At 41.2% G+C, this 22,666-nt stretch overlaps 1 protein-coding gene across 1 annotated transcript in view; it reads left to right on the top strand.

Moving 5' to 3' along the window:
- The window catches only part of SNTB2 (syntrophin beta 2), a 124,584-nt gene that overhangs the window by 97,443 nt on the left and 4,475 nt on the right, over positions 1-22,666 (top strand). The window contains exon 5 of the mRNA XM_032284298.1: positions 12,058-12,254. Coding sequence (XP_032140189.1) covers positions 12,058-12,254 — 197 coding nt within the window. The remainder of the gene's footprint in view (positions 1-12,057; positions 12,255-22,666) is intronic.

The raw sequence follows: 22,666 nt of genomic DNA on the forward strand, positions 1-22,666 counted from the left end.
AAAATGTAAAAAGTTAATAGATTATGAAGCAAAATATTGAATAGTTTAATGACCTTAAGGAAAATTACTTTTCTTATGGTTTTCCCGTATGTATACATCACTGTTTTTTGTAGGGTCTTTTTTTTTCCTTTTTTTTTTTTTTTTTTTTTTTTTTCTTTTTTTTGGGTCGGGTTTTTTTTTTTTTTCACGCTGGAGTGCAGTGGCGTGATCTCAGCTCACCGCAACCTCTGCCTCCCGGGTTCAAGCAATTCTCCTGCCTCAGCCTCCTGAGTAGCTGGGACTACTGGCGTGTACCACCATGCCCAGCTAATTTTTGTATTTTTAGTAGAGATGGGGTTTCACCATGTTGACCAGGATGGTCTCCATCTCTTGACCTTGTGATCCACCCTTCTTGGCCTCCCAAAGTGCTGGGATTATAGGCGTGAGTCATCACGCCCGGCCTGGGTTTTTGTTTTGTTTTGTTTTTTTGAGATGGAGTCTCGCTCTGTTGCCCAGGCTGGAGGGCAGTGGTGCGATCTCAACTTATTGCAGCCTCCACCTCCCTGGTTCAAGCGATTCTTCTGCCTCATCCTCCCAAGTAGCTAGGATTACAGCTCGAGCCACCCTGGATCATTTTTGTATTTTTGGTAGAGATGGGGTTTTGCTGTGTTGGCCAGGCTGGTCTCGAACTCTTGTCCTCAGGTGACCCACCTGCCTCAGCCTCGCAAAGTGCTGGTATTACAGGGGCGAGCCACCGTGCCTGGCCCAATGTTTTTGGTGATTTTATTGGGGTATAAGTCACTTATCATACAGTTTATTTAAATACAAGAGTTAATGGTTTTTAGTATGTTCTTAGAATTGTATAACCATCATCATGGTCAATATTGACACTTTAATCACAACCCCAAAAAATTCTCTTTTGCCCCTTTCCCTAGCCCCTGGCAAACATTAATCTACTGTCTCTTTAGGTTTGCTTATTCTGGACATTTTTTTTTAAATCAACGTTATTCACTTACATTCTGGACATTATTTATAAATGGAATCATGCACTATGTAACCATTTATGTCTGGCTTCTTTCACTTAGCATGATGTTATGAAGGTTCATCCATATTGTAGCATGTATCACAACTTTATTTTTTTTATGGCTGAATGATATTCCATTGTATATGTATGTACCGCATTCATCAGTTGATAGACTTGTGGGTTATTCCTGCCTTTTTTTTTTTTGAGACTGGGTCTCCCTCTGTCACCCAGACTAGTGTGTGGCGGTGCGATCACACTCATTGCAGCCTTCAACTCCTGGACGCAAGTGATCCTCCCACCCTAACCTCCCAAGTAGCTAGGCCTACAGGGGCACATCACCATGCCTGGCTAATTTTTTATTTCTTGTAGTGACGGGGTCTCATTATGTTGCCCAGGCTGGTCTCAAATTCCTGAGCACAAGTGATGCTACCACCTCAGCCTTTCAAAGTGCTGGAATTATAGGCATGATCCACCATGCCTGGCAGCATATACAGTTTTTTTGTGTGAACATGTATTTTTATTTCTTTTGGGTATATACCTAGGCATACAATTGCTGGGTCATATGCAACTCTACGTTTAACACTTTTCCATTTATATTCTCTCTCTTTTTTTTTTTTTCCGCTCCCCTACCCGCCATTTATATTCTCAGTAACAGTGTATTCCATTTTCTCCAGATTCTTACCCACACTTGCTAATACCTATGTGGGTTTTTTGTTTGGTTGGTTGGTTGGCTAGTTTTTTTTTTGAGACAGAGTCTTACTCTGTCCCTTAGGTTGGAGAGCAGTGACACAATCTCAGCTCACTGCAACCTTGCAATCTCCGCCTCCTGGGTTCAAGTGATCCTCCTGCCTCAGCCTTCCAAGTAGCTGGGACTACAGGCACCCACCACCACACCTTGCTAATTTTATATTTGTAGTAGAGACAGAGTTTCACTATGTTGGCCAGGCTGGTCTGGAACTCCTGGCCTCAACTGATCCAGCCACCTTGGCCTCCCAAAGTGGTGGGATTACAGGCGTGAGTGACCATGCTCAGCCTGTTTTGTATTATAGCCATCCCAATGGGTTTGAAATGATAACACTTGTGGTTTTGAGTTCTATTTCCCCAGTGAGTAGTGATTTTGAGCATCTTTTCCTGTGCTTGTTGACCATTTGCTTTTTGGAAAAATAGCTATTTCTTTGCCTTATAACTGAGTTGTGTTTTTAATGTCTAGTTGTAAAAGTTCTTTTTTTTTTAATATTAGTCATAAGTAAAAGTTCTTTATATATTCTGTAGACCAGTACCTTATTAAATATATGATTTATAAATATTTTCTCTCATTCTGTGGTTTGTGTTTTTACTTTCTTGATGGTGTCATTTGAAAACTCCTGTTTTCTTCCTCGAGTTTTATAGTTTTAGCTGTTACATTTCGGACTTTTTTCTGTTTGGAGTTAATTTTTGTATATGGTATGAAGTAAGGGTCAAACTTTCTTTTGCATGCAAATATTCAGTTGTCACAGCCCCCATTTGTTGAAAGGACTATTTTAGCCAGTGGGGTGGTATGCCCCTGTAATCTTAGCTACCTATGAGGCTGAGGCAGGAGGATCACTTGAGCCCAGGAATTTGAAGACAGCCTGGGAAACATAGTGAGACCTTGTCTCAAATACATACATACACACATACATACATACATACATACATAAATTCATTCATTCATTCATTCTTTCCCCATTCAACTCTCTTGGCACTCTTGTCAAAAATTAACTGATCTTAAATGTAAGGGTTTATTTCTGAATTCTCAATTCTATAGCTTGGTAGAAAGTTTTTAAATAAAAAATATGAATTCTCTGCTTTGTTCTTTTTCAAGATTCTTTTGGTGATTATGAGTCATTTGTGTTTCCACAGGAATTTTAGGATCAGCTTGTCAGTTTCTTGGGAAAGAAAGACAGCTGAAATTGTAATAGGGATTGTGTTGAATCTGTGGATCAATTCAAGGAGAATTGTCATCTTAATAACATTAAGTCTTCTAATTCATGATGTGAGATGTCTTTTTTCAGAGGCGGTCTTGCTATGTTCCCCAGGCTGGAGTGCAGTGATGTGGCTCACTGCAGCCTCCACCTCTTGAGCTCATGTGATCCTCCTGCCTCAGTCTCCCAAGTAGCTGGAACTACAGGCATGTACCACCATGTTTGGCTAATTTTTCTGGTTTTTTTTTTTTGTAGAGATGGGGTTTTGCCATGTGATCCAGGGTGGCCTCAAACTCCTGGATTCAAGGAATCTGCCAGCTTTGGCTTCCCAAAGTGCTGGGATTACAGGTGTGAGGCACTGCACCTAGCCCACAGGATGTCTTTTTACTTTTTTAGGTCTTTAATTTCTTCCAGCAATGTACTGTAGTTTTCAGAATACAAGTTTTATACTTCTTTTGTAAAATTTCTTCCTATTTTTTTATTTGGCATTATTGTAAATAAAATTGTCTTCTTAATTTTCTTTTTGGATTATTCATTGCTAATGTATTCAATCAAAGTATTGATTTTTATATCTTAAATCTTATAACCTTGCTGAACTCATATATTAATTCTAATAGGTTTTTAGTGGATTCCTTAAGGATTTCAAGATCAATATTTGCTGGGTGGGCACACAGGCTGATGCCTGTAATCCCAGCACTTTGGGAGGCCGAGGCAGGTGGATCACTTGAGACTAGCCTCCTCAACATGGTGAAACCCTGTCTCTACTAAAAGTACAAAAAAATTAGCTGAGCGTGGTGGTGGGCACCTGTAATCCCAGCTACTTGGGAGGCTGAGGCAGGAGAATCACTTGAATCTGGGAGGCAGAGGTTTCAGTGAACTGAGATTGCTCTACTGCACTACAGCCTGAGTGACAGAGCGAGACTGCCTCAAGGGGAAAAAAAAAATACATTTTCTGCAAACAGAGATAGCTTTACTTCCTTTGCATTCTGCATGGCTTTTATTTCATTTTCTTGCCTAATTGCCATGGCTAGCATCTCTAGTACAATGTTGAATAGAAGTGACATAAGTGGACATGCTTGTCTTGTTTATGATCTTAAGGGGAAAGCATTCTGTCTTTTACTATTAACTATGATGTAGCTGTCTGTTTTTCATAAATGTCTTTTATAAGGCTGAGGAAATTCCCTTCTATTCCACATTTGTTGAATATTTTTATCATGAAGGGTTTGGGTTTGTTAAATGCTTTTTCTATGTCTATGACAATGATTTTATGGCTTTTATCTTTTATTCTATTTATATAGCATATTACCTTAATAGATTTTTTTAGAAGACTCTTGCTCTGTCACCCAGGCTGGAGTGCACTGGTGCCTGGCTAATTTTTGTATTTTTACTAGAGATGGGGTTTTACCAGTTGGCCAGGCTGCTTTCAGACTTCTGACCCCAAGTGATCTGCCTGCCTGAATAATTTTTTTAAATGTTATTGCGGGGTTGGGCACAATGACTCATGCCTGTAGTCTTAGCACTTTGGGAAGTCAAGGCAGATAAGGTCAGGAGATCAAGACCATCGTGGCCGACATGGTGAAACCCTGTTTCTACTAAATTACAAAAAGTTAGCCAGGGATGGTGGCGTGTACCTGTAGTCCCAGCTACTTGAGAGACTGAAGCAGGGGGAATTTCTTGAACCCAGGAGGTGGAGCTTGCAGTGAGCCGAGATCGTGCCACTGCACTCCAGCCTGGTGACAGAGCAAGATTCTGTCTCAGAAAAAAAAATGTTATTGTGAATGTGTGGATTTAATATCCATTGTAGTTTATCCTTATTGATGCTCAAACTGTCCCATCTTTGGCCGGTAAGAACCTCTTCAGGTGGACTCTTAAGTCATTTAGAAGGGGTTTTTATGTAAAAGTATATGACAGTTACCATGCTATCTGGTACGACAGAATATTTGTCTTTATTTCTTTTTTTCCCTGAGACGGAGTCGTGTTCTGTCACCCAGGCTGGAGTGCAGTGGCGTGATATTGACGCACTGCAACCTACGCCTCTCAGGTTGTAGCAATTCTCCTGCCTCAGCCTCCCAAGTAGATGGGATTACAGGCACTTGCCACTGCGCCTGGGTAATTTTTGAATTTTTAATAGAAATGGGGTTTCATCATGTTGGCCAGGATGGTCTCGAACTCCTGACCTTGTGATCCACCTGCCTCAGCCTCCCAAAGTGCTGGGATTACAGGCATGAGCCGCTGCACCCAGCCAATATTCCAGTCTTATATATTTTCTCCTCTGGAGTCATTTTCTAAGAAGCCTCACCATCTTTATTTTTTATTTATTTATTTTTTTGAGACGGAGTTTCACTGTTGTTACCCAGGCTGGAGTGCAATGGCGCGATCTCGGCTCACCGCAACCTCCGCCTCCCGGGTTCAGGCAATTCTCCTGCCTCAACCTCCCTGAGTAGCTGGGATTACAGGCACGCACCACCATGTACAGCCAATGTTTTGTATTTTTAGTAGAGATGGGGTTTCACCATGTTGACCAGGATGGTCTCGATCTCTCGACCTCGTGATCCACCCGCCTCGGCCTCCCAAAGTGCTGGGATTACAGGCTTGAGCCACTGCGCCCGGCAGAAGCCTCACCATCTTTTTACAGGAGGGGTGATTTCAATCTGGGCACTAAGGACACTTGTTGCTATTGGGGTTGGTCATTGTTTATTGATGGACAGAGGTGGGAAGTGGGCTGTGTGTGTGTGTAGGTGTGTGTTCAAACAGTTACTTCCAATTTAAATTTAAGAACACATTGTTTTAACTGAACCTCTTCCATTTTACGTATGATTTTCCTTTTCTCACAACCCATTCCATATCTCATGGGCACCAGAGATGATCAAATTTAAATATTACATAATTAACCCATTTGCTTTCCCCACATTATATACACTATTGTATAAGAAGAGTACTGCTGTTATTAGTATAACACTGTCACCAGCAATATAATTACTGAAAACAGTTGAACAAATGTTTCTGTGACTCTTTTTTTTTTTCAATCTGTGCTTATCTATTATTTGCAACTCTTTTTTTGTGCTTTTTTCCCCCTGGCATTATTTGGTTCTCTGCCAGTTTTCCTCTTACCTCCCTGGCTACACTGTCATTCCCCTTGGTTGATTCTTTTTTGTCTTCCTGGCTCTACACATTGGAGTGCCCAGGGCTCAGACCTCTTTCTATCAACTACCCTGTCCCCTGGTGATTTCATGTAGTACCAGAGCTTCAAATACCTCCTGGACCTGGCAACTCCCAAATTTATATCTCCAGCCCTACGTACTGCTCTTGAATCACAGATTTATTTAACATTATTTGCATATTTATAACCATTAGGAATCACATTAAGCTGCTAGTAGAAGTAACTAGAAATAATAAAACAAAATAGAAGTTTGTTTCTTTCTTTCTTTTTTTTTTTTTTTTTTTTTTTTTTTTTTTGAGACGGAGTTTTCGCTCTTGTTACCCAGGCTGGAGTGCAATGGCGCGATCTCGGCTCACCGCAACCTCCGTCTCCTGGGTTCAGGCAATTCTCCTGCCTCAGCCTCCTGGGTAGGTGGGATTACAGGCACGCGCCACCATGCCCAGCCAATTTTTTTTTGTATTTTTAGTAGAGACGGGGTTTCACCATACTGACCAGGATGGTCTCGATCTCTTGACCTCGTGATCCACCCGCCTCGGCCTCCCAAAGTGCTGGGATTACAGGCTTGAGCCACCGCGCCCGGCCTGTTTCTTTCTTATGTAACAGAAGTCTTGTGTATTTAGCAAAGTAGCTTCTACCCTTCAGGGTTGCCTCATGACTCAAGATGGCTAATGGAAGCTGCAGCCATCGTATCCAAAATTGCAGACAGGAGGAAACTGGGGAGAAGGACAAAAATGATACATACCTGCTGCCTTGTTCCCCTTCTGTGGGGCTTTTCTGGAAATCCTACCCAATAACATCAGCGTACAACTCCACGGACATCTCCGCAAGGAATGTGGGAAATAGTCTTTTATCTGTGCATACTGTTATTCAGGATAAAAGCAGTCTTCTGTTTCTAAGGAAGAATGCAAGATTGGATATTGAGTAGGCAACTAGACATGACAGAGACTGATAATAGCTATCTTAAACTCAATAGCTGTAAAAACAAATCTTGCACTTCCCCTACAAACCTGTTCATCCTACACTTCTTCATTCAGTAAAGGACATTTTGCTAGTTGCACACATTTGTGTGCAGGTTTTTTATGTAGATGTAAGTTTTTGGCTCATTTGGGTAAATATCAAGGAACACAATTGCTAGATCATATGGTAAGAATGTGTTTAGTTTTGTAAGAAACCACCAAACTGTCTTCCAAAATGGCCATACCATTTTACTTTGCCACCAGAAATGGTGGTATCTGCCTTTGGTGTTATCTGCATTTTAAATGTTAACATGGTAATAGGTGTATAGTGGTATCTCATTGTTTTTGTTTAAAATTCCCTCCGGGCATGGTGGCTCACACCTGTAATCTCAGCACTTTGGATCACCTGAGGTCACAAATTCGAGACCATCCTGGCCAACATGGTGAAACCCTGTCTCTACTAAAACTATAAAAATTAGCCGGCATGGTGGCATCTACCTGTAATCCCAGCTACTTGGGAGGCTGAGGCAGGAAAATTGCTTGAACCCAGGAGGTGGAGGTTGCAGTGAGCCAAGATTGTACCACTGCACTCTAGCCTGGGGACAGAGCAAGACCATGTCCCAAAATAAGTAAATAAATAAAATTCCTTAATGACATATGATGTTGAGCATCTTTTTGTATGCTTATTAGTGGTCTGTACATCTTCTCGGTGAGGTGTCTTATTCAGATCATTTGCCTATTTTTTGTTTCAGTTTTACTAATTCCAAAGATTGTGTGTGTGTGTGTGTGTGTGTGTGTGTGTGTGTGTGTTAAAAAAACTCATAACATGAATGACAGAGCAGATAAATTTTTATTTAAAAAAACCTACAAAATTTACCATCTAATTATTTTTAAGTGTGCAGTAGATTAGTGTTTACAATATGCACATTGTTGTGTAGCAAACCTCTAGAACTTTATCTTGCAAAACAGAAACTTTATATCTACTGAACAACAACTCTCCCTCCATTTCCATTTCTCCCTCAACCCCTGGTAACCACATTCTACCTTCTGTTGTTATGAGTATGATTACCTTGGGTATCTCATGTAAGTAGACTCATGTAGTATTTGTCTTTTTGTGACTGGCTAAGTGTGGTAGATTATGACAGGATTTCCCTTTTTAGGCTGAATAATATGATCCATTGTATGTTTATATCAAATTGTCTTCTCAGTGAAGTGTCTGCCATGGGGGACATTTAGGTTGCCTCCATCTCTTTGCTATTGTGGATAACGCTGCAGTGAACATAGGTGTGCAAATATCTTCAAGATCTTTTAGATATATACCGAGAAGTGTGTCCTTTACGCATTTTTTTTTTTTTTTTTTTTTTTTTTTTGAGACAGAGTTTCACTCTTGTTACCCAGGCTGGAGTGCAATGGCGCAATCTTGGCTCACCGCAACCTCCGCCTCCTAGGTTCAGGCAATTCTCCTGCCTCAGCCTCCTGAGTAGCTGGGATTACAGGCATGCGCCACCATGCCCAGCTAATTTTTTGTATTTTTAGTAGAGACGGGGTTTCACCATGTTGACCAGGATGGTCTCGATCTCTTGACCTCGTGATCCACCCGCCTCAGCCTCCCAAAGTGCTGGGATTACAGGCATGAGCCACCGCGCCCGGCCCTTTTACGCATTTTTTAACTGGGTTGTTACCGTTTAGTTTTAAGAGTTTTTTGTATATTTTGGATACCAGTCTTCTATCAGATACGTGTTTTGCAAAATTTTTTTGTCTGCAGCTTATCTTTTCATTCTCTTAACGGTATTTTTTGCAGATCAGAAGTTTTTAATTTTTATGAAGTCCAACTTACCAATTTTTTTCTTCAGGGATTGTGCTTTTGGTATTATATCCTTTTAGATCATGTACAGTTGTTCCTATGTTGTAGAAATTTTAGTATCGTGTTTTACACTTAGGTGAAGGATCCATTCTGAGTTAATTTTTGTGACAAGTATTATATAAGGTCTGCTTTTTTTTTGTTTTTGTTTTTTTAAATAAAAAAGAGCGTTTCACCATGATGGCCAGGATGGTCTCAATTTCCTGACCTCGTGACCTGCCTGTCTTGGCCTTCCAAAATGCCGGGATTACAGATATGAGCCACCACACCCAGCCTTTTATTTATTTATTTATTTTTGGTCTGCTTTTTTTAATGGCATATGGATGTCTACTTATTTCTAGCAGCATTTGTTGAAAAGACCATTCTTTCTCCATTGAATCACTTTTCTTTTTTTTTTTCATCATTGATATCATATTCATGCAAGAGTTTATTTTTTTATTTTTATTTATTTTATTTTTTTTGTTTGTTTGTTTTTGTTTTTGTTTTTGTTTTTTTGAGACGGAGTTTCACTCTTGTTACCCAGGCTGGAGTGCAATGGCGCGATCTCGGCTCACTGCAACCTCCGCCTCCTGGGTTCAGGCAATTCTCCTGCCTCAGCCTCCTGAGTAGCTGGGATTACAGGCACGCGCCACCATGCCCAGCTGATTTTTTTTGTATTTTTAGTTGAGACGGGGTTTCACCATGTTGACCAGGATGGTCTCGATCTCTTGACCTCGTGATCCACCCGCCTCGGCCTCCCAAAGTGCTGGGATTACAGGCGTGAGCCACCGCGCCCAGCCTTTTATTTTTATTTGAAAGAGAGAGTCTCACTCTGTCACTCAGACTGGAGTGCAGTGGCAAGATCTCAGCTCACTGAAACCTCTGCCTCCTGGGTTCCAGCAATTCTCCTGCCTCAGCCTCCCGAGTCGCTGGGATTACAGGTGCCCACTACCACCCCTAGCTAATTTTTGTATTTTAGTAGAGATAGGGTTTCACCATGTAGGCCAGGCTTGATCTTGAACTCCTAACCTCAAGTGATCTGTCCATCTTGGCCTCCCTAAATGCTGAGATTATAGGCATGAGCCACCACACCTGGCCTGAATCACCTTTGTTTCTTTGTTAAAGATCAGTTGACCATATTTGTGTGGGTTTATTTCTGGTCTGTCTATTCTGTTCCATTGATCAGTTTATTTGTTCTGTTGCCAATTCCACACTGTTTTGATTTCTGTAGTTTTCTTTTTTCCTTTTCCTTTTTTTTTTTTTTTTTTTTTTTTTTTTTTTTTTGAGACGGAGTTTCGCTCTTGTTGCCCAGGCTGGAGTGCAATGGTGCGATCTCGGCTCACCACAACTTCTGCCTCCCGGGTCCAAGCAATTCACCTGCCTCAGCCTCTCAAGTAGCTGGAACTACAGGCGTGCACCATCATGCCCAGCTAATTTTTGTATTTTTAGTAGAGACAGGGTTTCACCTTGTTGACCAGGATGGTCTCGATCTCTTGACCTTGTGATCCGCCCACCTTGGCCTCCCAAAGTGCTGGGATTACAGGCATGAGCCACCACACCTGGCTTGATTTCTGTAAAGTTTAGTGGTGCCAGTAAACAGATGTATTTTCAACTTTTGTTCTTTAGTATTATGTTGACTATGTGAGTCTTTTGAGTTTCCATACAAACTTTGGAATCAGTTTGTCACTATCTGCAAAACTTGCTGGGATTTTAATGGGATGGCATTGAATCTGTAGATCACGTAAAGGAGAATTGACATCTTAATACTGAGTCTTCCTACCCATGAACATAAAATATCTCTGTTTTTTAGATCATCTGCTTTCTTTCAGGAAAGTTTTGAAGTTTTTTTAATAGAGATTCTATACATATTTTGTTGGATTTATGCTTAAGCATTTCATTTTATGATAACTGACATAAACGGTATTATGTGTTGTTTTTTTTTTATTTGGACCTGAAGGAAGAATGGTGTTTTTAATTTAAGATTTCAATTGTTCAAAGCAACTGACTTTTGTATATTAGCCTTATATCCTGGAACCTTGCTATAATTGCTTATTAGTTTTAGGAGTTGTTTACAGGGTCTCACTCTGTTGCCAAGGCTGGAGTACAGTGGCATAATCATGGCTCACAGCAGCCTCGACCTCCTGGGCTCAAGCAACCTTCTACCTCAACCTCCCAAGTAGCTGGGACCACAAATGCACAACACCATCCTGAGCTTTTTTTTTTTTTTTTTTTTTGTAAAAATGAGGTCTCCCTATGTTGCCCAGGTTGGTCTCGAAATCCTGGGCTCAAGTGATCCTTCTGCCTCAGCCTCTGAAAGTACTGGGATTACTGGTGTGAGCCACTGCATGCATCATGCAGATGTTTTATTTGTCTATTTTGGGGGATTTTAAAAATGTAGACAGTCATGTCATTTGTGAACAAAGACAGTTTTATTTATTTTGGAATTATTTTTTTCACATAACATTTCCTCATAGGTCAAGGAATTCTAGAGACAAATGCAAAAAAGCAGCATGAATTTTTAGATAAAACCCGGCTTTATGTTCACTGTGCATCTTTACTAACTGAAACCACTCTGCATTTCCCCAGAAGAGATATTCACTGCCTTCTGCCATTAGAAGTTCTTTGGTGATTGGACAAGAGATTGTTGTTAAAAATACATACATTTTAAGCTCTTTGGCTGAAATGTTTGAAATGCAGTTAGCGATCCATTTTTTCTTACAGAAGTATATTTTTCCTCTGAAGTTATTACTGCTAATTTACTTATTTCCTAATCAAAATCATAACTTTTTGATACACATAATCTCTGGGGAACATAGAGGAGCTCATGGAAAATTAGGGCCACAGTTCACCCAGCTAAGTATTTTGGCCAGGCCCAGTGCCTGTAATCCCAGCAGTTTGGGAGGCTAAGGCAGGAGGATCATTTGAGCCCAGGAATTCAACACTAGTATTTTGTCTTACTGTGACACCAGGGGTCATTTTATAGGAAAACAGAATGGGTTCTAGTTCATAGACTATAATCTTACTTTGAAATGCATATATCCAAAAACTGCTGATGGCTTTTATAAGTTTCTGCTTATCAATGAGCACAAATTCCTGACATTTTTCTCTGATAATGCTATAGTTACTTTTGATTTCTGCTCTGTTTGTGGTCTTAGGTTGGTTCATTCTGGCTCTGGATGTCGATCCCCCTCCCTTGGATCTGACCTTACGTTTGCTACCAGGACAGGCTCTCGACAGGGCATTGAGATGCATCTCTTCAGGGTGGAGACACATCGGGATCTGTCATCCTGGACCAGGATACTTGTTCAGGGTTGCCATGCTGCTGCTGAGCTCATCAAGGAAGTTTCTCTAGGTAGAGATGCTTACTTTTTATTTCTAATAGTAATTAAATGGAACTGTTATATAGTCATGCACTGCATAATGACATTTCAGTGATGAATTGCGTATTCAACAGCAATCCCATCAGGTCATAATACCATATTTTTACTATACCTTTTCTAAGTGTACATATGTTAAGATACACAAATGCAGCCTGGGCAACATGGTGAAACCGTCATCTTTACTAAAAATATAAAAAAAAAAAAAAAATTAGCCAGGCATAGTGGTGTGCGCCTGTAGTCCCAGCTGCTCAGGAGACTGAGTGAATTGAGATGACACCACTGCACTCCAGCCTGGGCAACCACAATCTCACTCTGGTTGCCCAGGCTGGAGTGCAGTGGTGTCATCTCAATTCTCAATCTCATTAAAAAAGATACACAAATGCTTACCATTGTGTTACAGTTGCTACAACATTCAGCACAGTAAAATGCTGTATAAATTTGTAGCCTAAGAGCAATAGGCAATAGCATATAGCCTAGGTGTATAGTGGGCTGTGCAAACTAGGCTTATGTAAGTACACTCTATGATGGTCATACAATCACAAAATCATCTAATGATGCATTAGACATTTCTCAAAACATATTCTTGTCATTAGGTGATGCATGACTGTACCATAATCTGTTTTAAACTATTATCATTTGTACCAGTCTTTAAAATGTGTTAAAATATGGCAACTAAAAGTGATGATGACAGAAAGAAACCTGGTTTCTCTTATTTTATTAGCAGTTTTTTAAAGCCTGATACATGACTTGAAGCACATTTATAATACCATATGTAGAACATGGCATTTTTACAGTTCATCTGTTTTTTCTTAAGAGTGGAGATCTCTATCACCCAGGCTGGAGTGCAGTGGCATGATCCATCATAGCTTATTGCAGCCTTGAGCTTCTAGGGATCAAGGGATCCAGTTTCAGCCACTGGAGTAGCTGCCCAGCATTTCTTTCTTTCTTCCTTCTCTTCTCCCTTCTCTCTTCCCCCTTCCCTTTTTTCCTTTCCTTTCCCTTCCTTTCCTTTTGTTTCTTTCGATAGGGTCTAGCTTTGTCACGCAGGCTGGCGTGCAGTGACGTGATCTGAGCTCACTGCAGCCTTAAACTCTCCTGTGTTTAAGTGATCCTCCCTCCTAAGCCTTCCTAGCAGCTAGGACTACAGGTGCTCACCACAGCACCCAGCTAATTAAAAAAATTTTGTTTTGGAGAGCTGGGGTCTCACTTTGTTGCCCAGCCTGGTCTCAAACTCTTGGCCTCAAGAGATCCTCCTGCCTCAGTTTGCCAAAGTGCTGGGATTATAGGTGATGGCACCTGGCCTTTTCAGTTTATTTATTTATCTTTTTCAAGACAGTCTTGCTCTATCCCCTACACTGGAGTGCAGTGACATGATCTGGGCCTACTGCAACCTCTGCTTCCCAGGTTCAAGCAATTCTGCTGTCTCAGGCTCCTGAGTAGTTGGGATGACAGGCACCTGCCATCACACCCTGCTAAGTTTTGTATTTTTAGTACAGACGGGATTTCACCATGTTGGCCAGGCTGGTCTTGAACCCCTGACCTCAGGTTATCTGTCCACCTAGGCCTCCCAAAGTGCTGGGATTATAGGCATGAGCCATTGTTCCCCGGCCTTCAGTTTATTTTTTTTAGAGATGAGGTCTTACTATGTCACCCAGGCTGGTCTTTAACTCCTGGCCTCAAGCTATTCTCGGTCTTAGCCTCCTGAGTAACTGGGATTATAGGCATAAGCCATTGTGCCAGTTCTCATTTAATCTGTATTTAATATTGTAAGGACTAGCTAGGCAAGGTGACTCACACCTGTAATCCCAGCTATTCAGGAGGCTGAGGCAGGTGGATTGCTTGAGGACAGGAGTTTTAAGACCAGCTTGAGCAATAAATTGAGGACCCTATCTCCAAAATGAAAAATGAAGCTAGGTACAGTGGCTCACGCCTATAATCCCAGCACTTTGGAAGGCTGAAGCTGGTGCACTGCTTGAGCCCAGGAGTTTGAGACCAGCCATGGTTACATGGTGAAACCTCATTTCTACTTAAAATACAAAAAATTAGCTGGGAGTGGTGACATACATCTGACACCAGCTCAGGAAGCTGAGGTAGGAGGATCACCTGAGCACAGGAAGTCAAGCTGCAGTGAGCTGTGATAGTGCCACGGCACTCCAGCCTTAGTGATGGGAGCGAGACCCTGTCTCAAAATGAATTAATTTAATTAAATGAAAAAAAATTAGTCAGACATGGTGGTACACACTCTAGTCTCAGCTGCTCCAGAGGCTAAGGTGGGAAAATTGCTTGAGCGCAGTCCAGGGCTGTAGCGCACAATGATCAAGCCTGTGAATAGCCACTGTACTCCAGCCTGGGCAACATAGCGAGAACTTGTCTCTTAAAAGTAATGTAAGGACTCATTTACCAAGTACTAGATACATGGACTCTCCAGTTAAGAAGATTGAATCTAAGCTGTGGCTAGCCCGCAAACTATGAGTGTCTAGCAAGCTTATGGCTATGGAAAAATAAATGATTTGAAATAGAAGTTCCTCTACAAAAGTTTGAAAACGCCTGTCCAACACTTATTCAAATAAGCACCTAAAGGAAATGAGGTTGGTGGTTTCTTTCCATTGTGGAGGCGCCCTCTTGTGGCTAGTTGTCATGAATTTGGGGTGTTGTGTGTGTATGTATGTATGTATGTATGTGTACACATATATATGTATTTACAAACTTTTTTCTTTTTTTAAATTCTTTTTGGCTTTGCACAAAATAAAAACCTTTATTTAACAATACAGGCAGCTGGGTGTGGTGGCTCATGCCTGTAATCCTAGCACTTTGGGAGGCTGAGGTGGCAAATCACCTGATGTCAGGAGTTTGAGACCAGCCTGGCCAACATAGTGAAACCCCATCTCTACTAAAAATACAAAAATTAGTTGACCATGGTGGCACATGCCTGAAGTCCAGCTACTCGGGAGGCTGAGGCACGAGAATTGCTTAAACATGGAAGGCAGAGGCCACAGTGAGCTATGATCACATCACTGCACTCCATCCTGGGCAACAGTGGGAGATTCTGTCTCAAAAAGAAAGAAAGAAAGAAAGAAAGAGAGAGAGAGAGAGAAAGAAATAAATTAAAAATCAGTATTGAGCCAGGCAAGGTAGTTCATGCTTGTAATTCCAGCACTTTGAGAGGCTAAGGTAGGCAGATCACTTGAGTCCAGGAGTTCAAGACCAGCCTGGGCAACATGGTGACACCTCATCTCTCTTGAAAAAAAAGAGTAAAAAAAGTTTGAAAAAAATACAGTGTTGGAGTTAGGGTGTGGTGGCTTACAGCACAATCACACTGGGATGCTCTGTGTTTCTGTGGGCAGCCGAGGGGTTAAGCCAGCACACTCATGCCCTTTTCTGGCATCTAGGGTCACTGTATCATCCTCAAGAATTCAAGGGGATATGCTTTCCAAAATGAAGAATGCAGCTTGGATGTTCAGCATTTTTTAGTTCTTTTTTTTTTTTTGGTGTTTAGCAGCTAAATTTGATTTTGCAGGTAAAAGCTTCCCAGGCTCATAGTTGTTTAAATATGATGGCTAGAGGAAAGGAAGAGTGAGGACCAGCTGGTTCTTTATATTTTAAAATAGACAAAAAAAAATATTTTGTGGGAATTTTAAACTTTTTTGTTCCTATTCACAGCTGAATTTTTTTGGGGGGGGTGTCTTGCATTGAAACAGCTGTATTTTTTTTTTTTTTTTTTTTTTTTTTTTGAGACGGAGTCTCCCTCTATTGCCCAGGCTGGAGTGCATTGGTGCAATCTTGGTTCACTGCAACCTCTGCCTTCTAGGTTCAAGCAATTTTCCTGCCTCAGCCTCATCGAATAACTGGGACTACAGGCACACGCCACCACACCTGGCTAGTTTTTTTGTATTTTTAGTAGAGACGAGGTTTCACCATATTGGCCAAGCTAGTCTCCAACTCCTGACCTCGTGAGCCACTGTGCCTGGCTGGAATAGCTGTGTTTTTTTTTTACATCAACTTCCTTTTAAAACCATATAGTTGTATTTTAATATCACCTTGGTAACTGTTAGAATAGCTATTATTAAAAAGACAAAAAATAACAGATGCTGGTGAGGATGCAGAGAAAAGAGAACTCTTATACACTGTTGGTGGGAATCTTAATCAGTATAGCCATCACAGAAAACAGTATGACTATTTCTAAAAATAAAAATAGAACTACCTATGATCTAGCAGTCCTACTACTATCTATCCAAAAGAAGAGAAATTTAGCATATCAGAAAGATACCTGTACCCCCATGTTTATTACAGCACTATTCATAATAACAAAGATATGGAATCAACCTAAGTATCCATCAGCAGACAAGTGGATTAAGAAAATATGGTATAGATACACAATGGGATACTATTTGGCCATAAAAAGTAATGCAGTCAGGCCATGTGCAGGTTGCTCACGCCTGTAATCCCAGCACTTTGGAAGGCCGAGGCGGGCGGATCACCTGAGGTCAGGAGTTTGAGACCAGCGTGACCAACATGGAGAAACCCCATCTCTACTAAAAATACAAAATTAGCAGGACATGGTGGCACATGCCTGTAATCCCAGCTACTTGAGGGGTTGAAGCAGGAGAATCATTTGAACCCGGGAGGTGGAGCTTATGGTGAGCTGAGATCCCCCCAGTGCACTTCAGCCTGGATAACAAGAGCAAAACCATCTCAAAGTCATGTCTTTTGTAGCAACATGGATAAAACTGGAGGTCATTATGTTAAGTGAAATAAGCCGGGCATAGAAAGACAAATATAGCATGTTCTCACTCATATGGGAGCTAAAAGAGTTGATCTCCTGGATATAGAGAGTAGAAGATAAATACTAACTGTTGGGATGGGTGTGTTGTGAGGGGCTATGAAGAAGGGTTGGGTAATTGGTATAAACATACAATTAGAAAGAAGGAATAAGTTATAATGTTCAAGAGTAGAGTATGGTGACTGTAGTTAACAATAATGCATTGTATAATTCAAACAGAAGAAAGGACTTAAAATGTTCCCAACACATAGAATTGTTAAATATTCAAGGTGATGGATACCCTAAATACCTTGACTTAATCATTACACATTTTACACATGTAACAAAATATCGCATGTAACCCTAAGATATATATAAATATTACATATTTATATAAAAATATTACCTTGTGGTTCACACCTATAATACAAGTATTTTGGGAGGCTGAGGCATGTAGATCACTTGAGCTCAGCCTGGGCAACATGGTGAAACCTCATGTCTACAAAAAAAATACAAAAATTACCCAGGCCTGGTAGAGCATGCCTGTAATCCCAACTACTCAGGAGGCTGAGGTGGGAGGATTGCTTGAGCCTGGGATGTCAAGGATTCAGTGAGCTGTGATCACGTCACTGCACTCCAGCCTGAGCAACAGAACAAGACCCTGTCTCAAAAAAAAAAAAAAAAAAAATTGTTGGGAAATTCAGAATTGTCTATTAAAACTATAGTTGGCACAAAGAAATCAATTAAGCTGTTCCTTGTCTCTGTATGTTTTGGTTACAGTTTACTCATTTAGAAAAATTTCAGTGAATACCTACTAAATGTGATGAGTAAATGCAATACACAATCTCCCTAATGTTCATTTTGTTTTAATCCTTAATTAGGGTATAGTTACAGTAGAACTAATCAGTGATCCTTCTGGTACAGAAGGACTTTTTCCTTCTTGCAAATATGAACTTCAAGATGAGTAGGCATAGAGTGCAGCTCACTTCCTCAAGTACATAAAGCCATTTTCCAGTTGTCATAGGGTTTGAAAGTATTTTAAAAATTGTATAGTATACTTTTTTTTTTTTTTTTTTTGAAACAGAATCTTGCTCTGTTGTCCAGGCTGGAGTGCAGTGGCACAATCTCAGCTCACTGCAACCACCACCTCTCTGGTTCAAACAATTCTCCTGCCTCAGCCTCCTGAGTTGCTGGGACTACAGGCACATAACACCATGCCCAGCTAAGTTTTGTATTTTTAGTAGAGACAGGGTTTCACTTTGTTGGCCAGGCTGGTCTGGAACTCCTGACCTCGTCATCCTCCCGCCTTGGACTTTCAAAGTACTGGGATTACAGGCGTGAGCTACCTTGCCCAGCCGTATAGCATACTTTCTAAAGACTTATTTTCATCATACCAATTATTTAAGCCATTAAAGTTTTTAAATCATACAAAAACTTTATGAAGGTACTTTATATGCCTATAGCTTTGGTGATATGAAGACTAAGAAGCAGTAAATATAGGAATTAGATTAATAAAAATGAAAATCTGGGAGAAGAGAAGAAAAACAAGCATTTAAAAGGATTTATATTGTTAAAATATATGAGGAAACAGTTTTCTGTGGCCATATTTTTCACCATTTCTTAGAAATTCTCGAGTTCTTTATACCCATTTATTTGGCAAATATATTTCTGTGTATACTCTGTGCTTTTACTAGCTGTAATAAAATAACTTAAGCATAGCTCTTATCTTTAAAGTAGGAAGGACAGAAACCAAAAGAATAATAGGGATGTATCAGGGCTGTCATAAGGCTTAAATGAAATACAGGCATCGCCTAACCTTCACATACAACTCTCTGGGGCAGATGTTGTCAGCTGTATTTTCAAGATATGGGAACTGGTGTTAGTATGGTTAGGACTTGAATTGGGGCCTTTTTGGACTCCAAAACCTGAGCCTTAAGCCCATGAATTTCTCTTAATGACTCATTCTTATGACCAGGTTAAACTTCTGAAGGACATACAATATCAGTCTAATTTATTAAGTTAATAAATATTTGGTGAATGTTTTAGTATTTACCAAGTGCTGTGCTTTGTAATAAAAGAAAAATAAGTAAGACCTACTTCATGCCTTTGACCAAATAGCAATAAGAGAGGAACACAGTGTCAAATTCTTTGTGACCCTGGGCGTGATGAGCCTGTTGCTTATACCTGATGGGCTGATTTTTCCTATGTGTTGTCACTGGGAAGGATGCCCCAGCCTTTCTCTGAGACAGTCCTGGGTAGTCAGGCCAGGTCTAACATGAAAGACCTATTCCCTTCTGGGTTGCTCTGAGTGACACACATAATCCTATGACTCCTGGAGAGATTGACCAGGGAACTTGCTGGGAACACTAGATAGAGCCCCCCAGAGTCCCAGAAACAGGACTTGTAGCATAGAACCCTGTCATTCTGTTCTTTGTTCTTCATGACACACTGATAACCACCAGCAGTTCTCATTTAAAAAAATACAAAGTTGACCAAGCACTGTGACTTGTAATCTCAGCCTATAATCACTATGTAATTACACTATGCCTGTAATCTCAGCACTTTGGGAGGCCAAGGCAGAAGGATTACTTAACACCAGCGTTTGAGACTAGCCTGGGTAACACAGCAAGACCCCATCTCTATAAAATAAAAAAAAAAATTAGCTGGGCATGGTGGCATACACCTGTAGTCCTAGCTGTTTGGGAGACTGAGGCAAGATAATCACTTGAGCCCAGGAGTTTGAGACTGCAGTGAACTATGATCACACCATTGCACTCCAGCTTAGGCAACAGAATGAGACCATGTCTCTAAAAAAATAAATAAATAAATAATAAAATAAGCCTGGGCAACACAGTGAGACCTCATCTCTACCAAAAATTTTAAAAATTAGCCAGGCATGGTGACGCATGCCTATAGTCCCAGCTACTCAGTGGCTGAAGTAGGAGGACTGCTTAAGCTCCAAAGGTTCAGGTTGCCGCCCTGCACTCCAGCCTGGGTGACAGAGTGAGACCCCGTCTCAAAAATAAATAAATAAATAAACACAAAGTGGGTAACATATACCTGGTTGTACTACCTACACAAAATGGATAAATATAACACTGGTTGTATTTACCAGTGTTCAACTTATTATAATGCCATTTTTTTTTTTTTTTTTTTTTTTTTTTTTTGGGTGGAGTCCTGTCACCCAGGCTGGAGTGCAGTGGCGTGATCTCGGCTCACTGCAACCTCCGCCACCCAGGTCCAAGCAATTCTCTTGCCTTAGCCTCCTGAGTAGCGGGGATTATAGGCGTGTGCCACCATGCCCAGCTAATTTTTGTATTTTTAGTAGAGACGGGGTTTCAGCATCTTGGCCAGGCTGATCTTGAACTCCTGACATCGTCATCCACCCATCTCGGCCTCCCAAAGTGCTGGGATTACAGGCGTTGAGTCACCACACCCAACCAACACTGATTTTTTAATTTATTATTTATTGAGCCATTTGTCCTCCTAGCTTTATTAAATTACTATTAGGGAGCCTCTTAGAAAGCCATCTCTAATGTATGTTTTACACTTAACAACATCCTGGTGTGAATAAACCAATCCCCCCCACCCCTAACTTAGCAATTTGAGAAGTAGTAGCTAGAGCAGTAAAAGGAAACCGCGATTGGTGGGGATGGCAAGGGCCATGGAAGCCAAAGGAAGAGTGTTTCAATGGGAGGAAAAGTCAGTAGGAGTGATTGTATGAGTTGGGATGGTTTATGCTGAAATTAATAGGACATGGCCACTAAGACTAGAATAAATGTGAAATAAATATCTTACATAAAAGAGAGAGAGCAAGGGTGACAGAGAGGTGTCTTCTCTTCCCAGTCATAGATCTTTTTAACCTGCTTGAGCCAGTTTGGCTCATATGTCCACTCTGTACAAGAACGAGGGGAAACCCATGCTCTGATTGGCCCAGAAGCTGTCTATCCATAAGTTGGGAATACCCTTCCCTGAAACACATTAGAACACAGTAGAAATCTGAATAAAATTGGGGTTTGCCTATAAAGAAAAATAGAGAAATAGAAGCTGATAGACAGCCAACAATTAGTAGTACATGTACCATGTAGGACAGGCCAAAAAAGGAGGTTGGAGTTAGCATTATGGAGATAATTGATACCCTTGGGGAGAGATGTATAACGATTTGATGGCAGTGGCAGATTGCAGAGGGCTGAGGAGTGGACATGAAGTGAATCATGGGCAAACTGAGTAAATAGCTCTTTAAAGAAGTTGTGAAGAGGAGGAGAAAGGTGAGTGGTCCTTGGAGGTAAGGTAACAGAGTTGAGTAGTGGCATTTCTTTTTTTTTTTTTTTTTTTTGGAGACTGAGTCTCGCTTTCTCACCAGACTGGAGTGCAGTGGTGTGATCATGGCTCACTGCAGCCTCCACTTCCCAGGTTCAAGTGATTCTCCTGCCTCAGCCTCCTGGGTAGCTGGGACTGCTGGCATGCACCACCATGCCCAACTAATTTTTTTTTTTTTTTTTTTTTTTTTAAGACGGAGTTTCACTCTGTCACCCAGGCTGTGGAATGCAGTGGCGTGATGTCAGCTCACTGCAACCACTGCCTCCCAGGTTCAAGCGATTCTCCTGCCTCAGCGTCCTGAGTAGCTGGGATTACAGGTACATGCCACCACACTTGGCTAATTTTTGTATTTTTAGTAGAGACGGGTCTTTGACATTTTGGCCAGGCTGGTCTCGAACTCCTGACCTCAGGTGATCTGTGAATCTCGGCCTCCCAAAGTGCTGAGATTACAGGCATGAGCCACTGCGCCTGGCCCAGTGGCATTTCTTTTAATAATGAGAGAGACTTGAGAATTTAAAAAAGTGAATGGGAGGGATCTGATTCAGAGGGACGTATTGAAAACACAAGAGGTAGAAGGAGTAATCAGTTCTTATACAGTTTCTAGGAAGGTGGCGGTAGATGCAATCCAAAGCACAGGTGAGGGGATTAGCCTTAGTTTGGAAGAGGGACAGATGTAGGAGAGGAAATGATGGAGGGAGATGTACAGCTCTCTCTTAGCTGTTGAAGTGGGCAATGCCTTTTACTGCTCGGTAATTTGGGCCATAAACATCCCTGGCTTTTTCTCCATCCCTAAATCCAGCTGCAGTTATAAGCCACTTTTATGTTGTTTGAATTTTTTTATTTTATGTTATTATTTTTTAGAGACACAGTCTCACTCTGTTGCCCAGGCTGGAGTGCAGTGGCACAAACATGGCTCACTGCATCCTTGACCCTCCAGGCTAAAGAGATCCTCCCACCGAAGCTTCCCAAGTAACTGGGACTACAGGTGCATGCCATCATGCCTGGCTAATTTTTGTAATTTTGGTAGAGATAAAATCCCACTATGTTGTCTGGACTTAAACTCCTGGCCTCAAGTGATCCTCCACCTCAGCTTCCCAAAGTGCTGGAATGACAGGCATGAGCCACTGTGCCCAACCAGTTGTTTGAATTTTTTTTGAGACAGAGTTTTGCTCTTGTTTCTCAGGCTGGAGTGCAATGGTGCAATCTTGGCTCACCGTAACTTCTGCCTTCCAGGTTTAAGTAATTCTCCTGTCTTAGCCTCCTGAGTAGCTGAGATTACAGGCATGCACCACCATGCCTGGCTAA

This window comes from Sapajus apella, unplaced genomic scaffold (assembly GCF_009761245.1).
Source record: "Sapajus apella isolate SASKATOON/1434 unplaced genomic scaffold, GSC_monkey_1.0 scaffold15, whole genome shotgun sequence".
In the NCBI taxonomy this organism is placed as follows: Eukaryota; Metazoa; Chordata; class Mammalia; order Primates; family Cebidae; genus Sapajus; species Sapajus apella.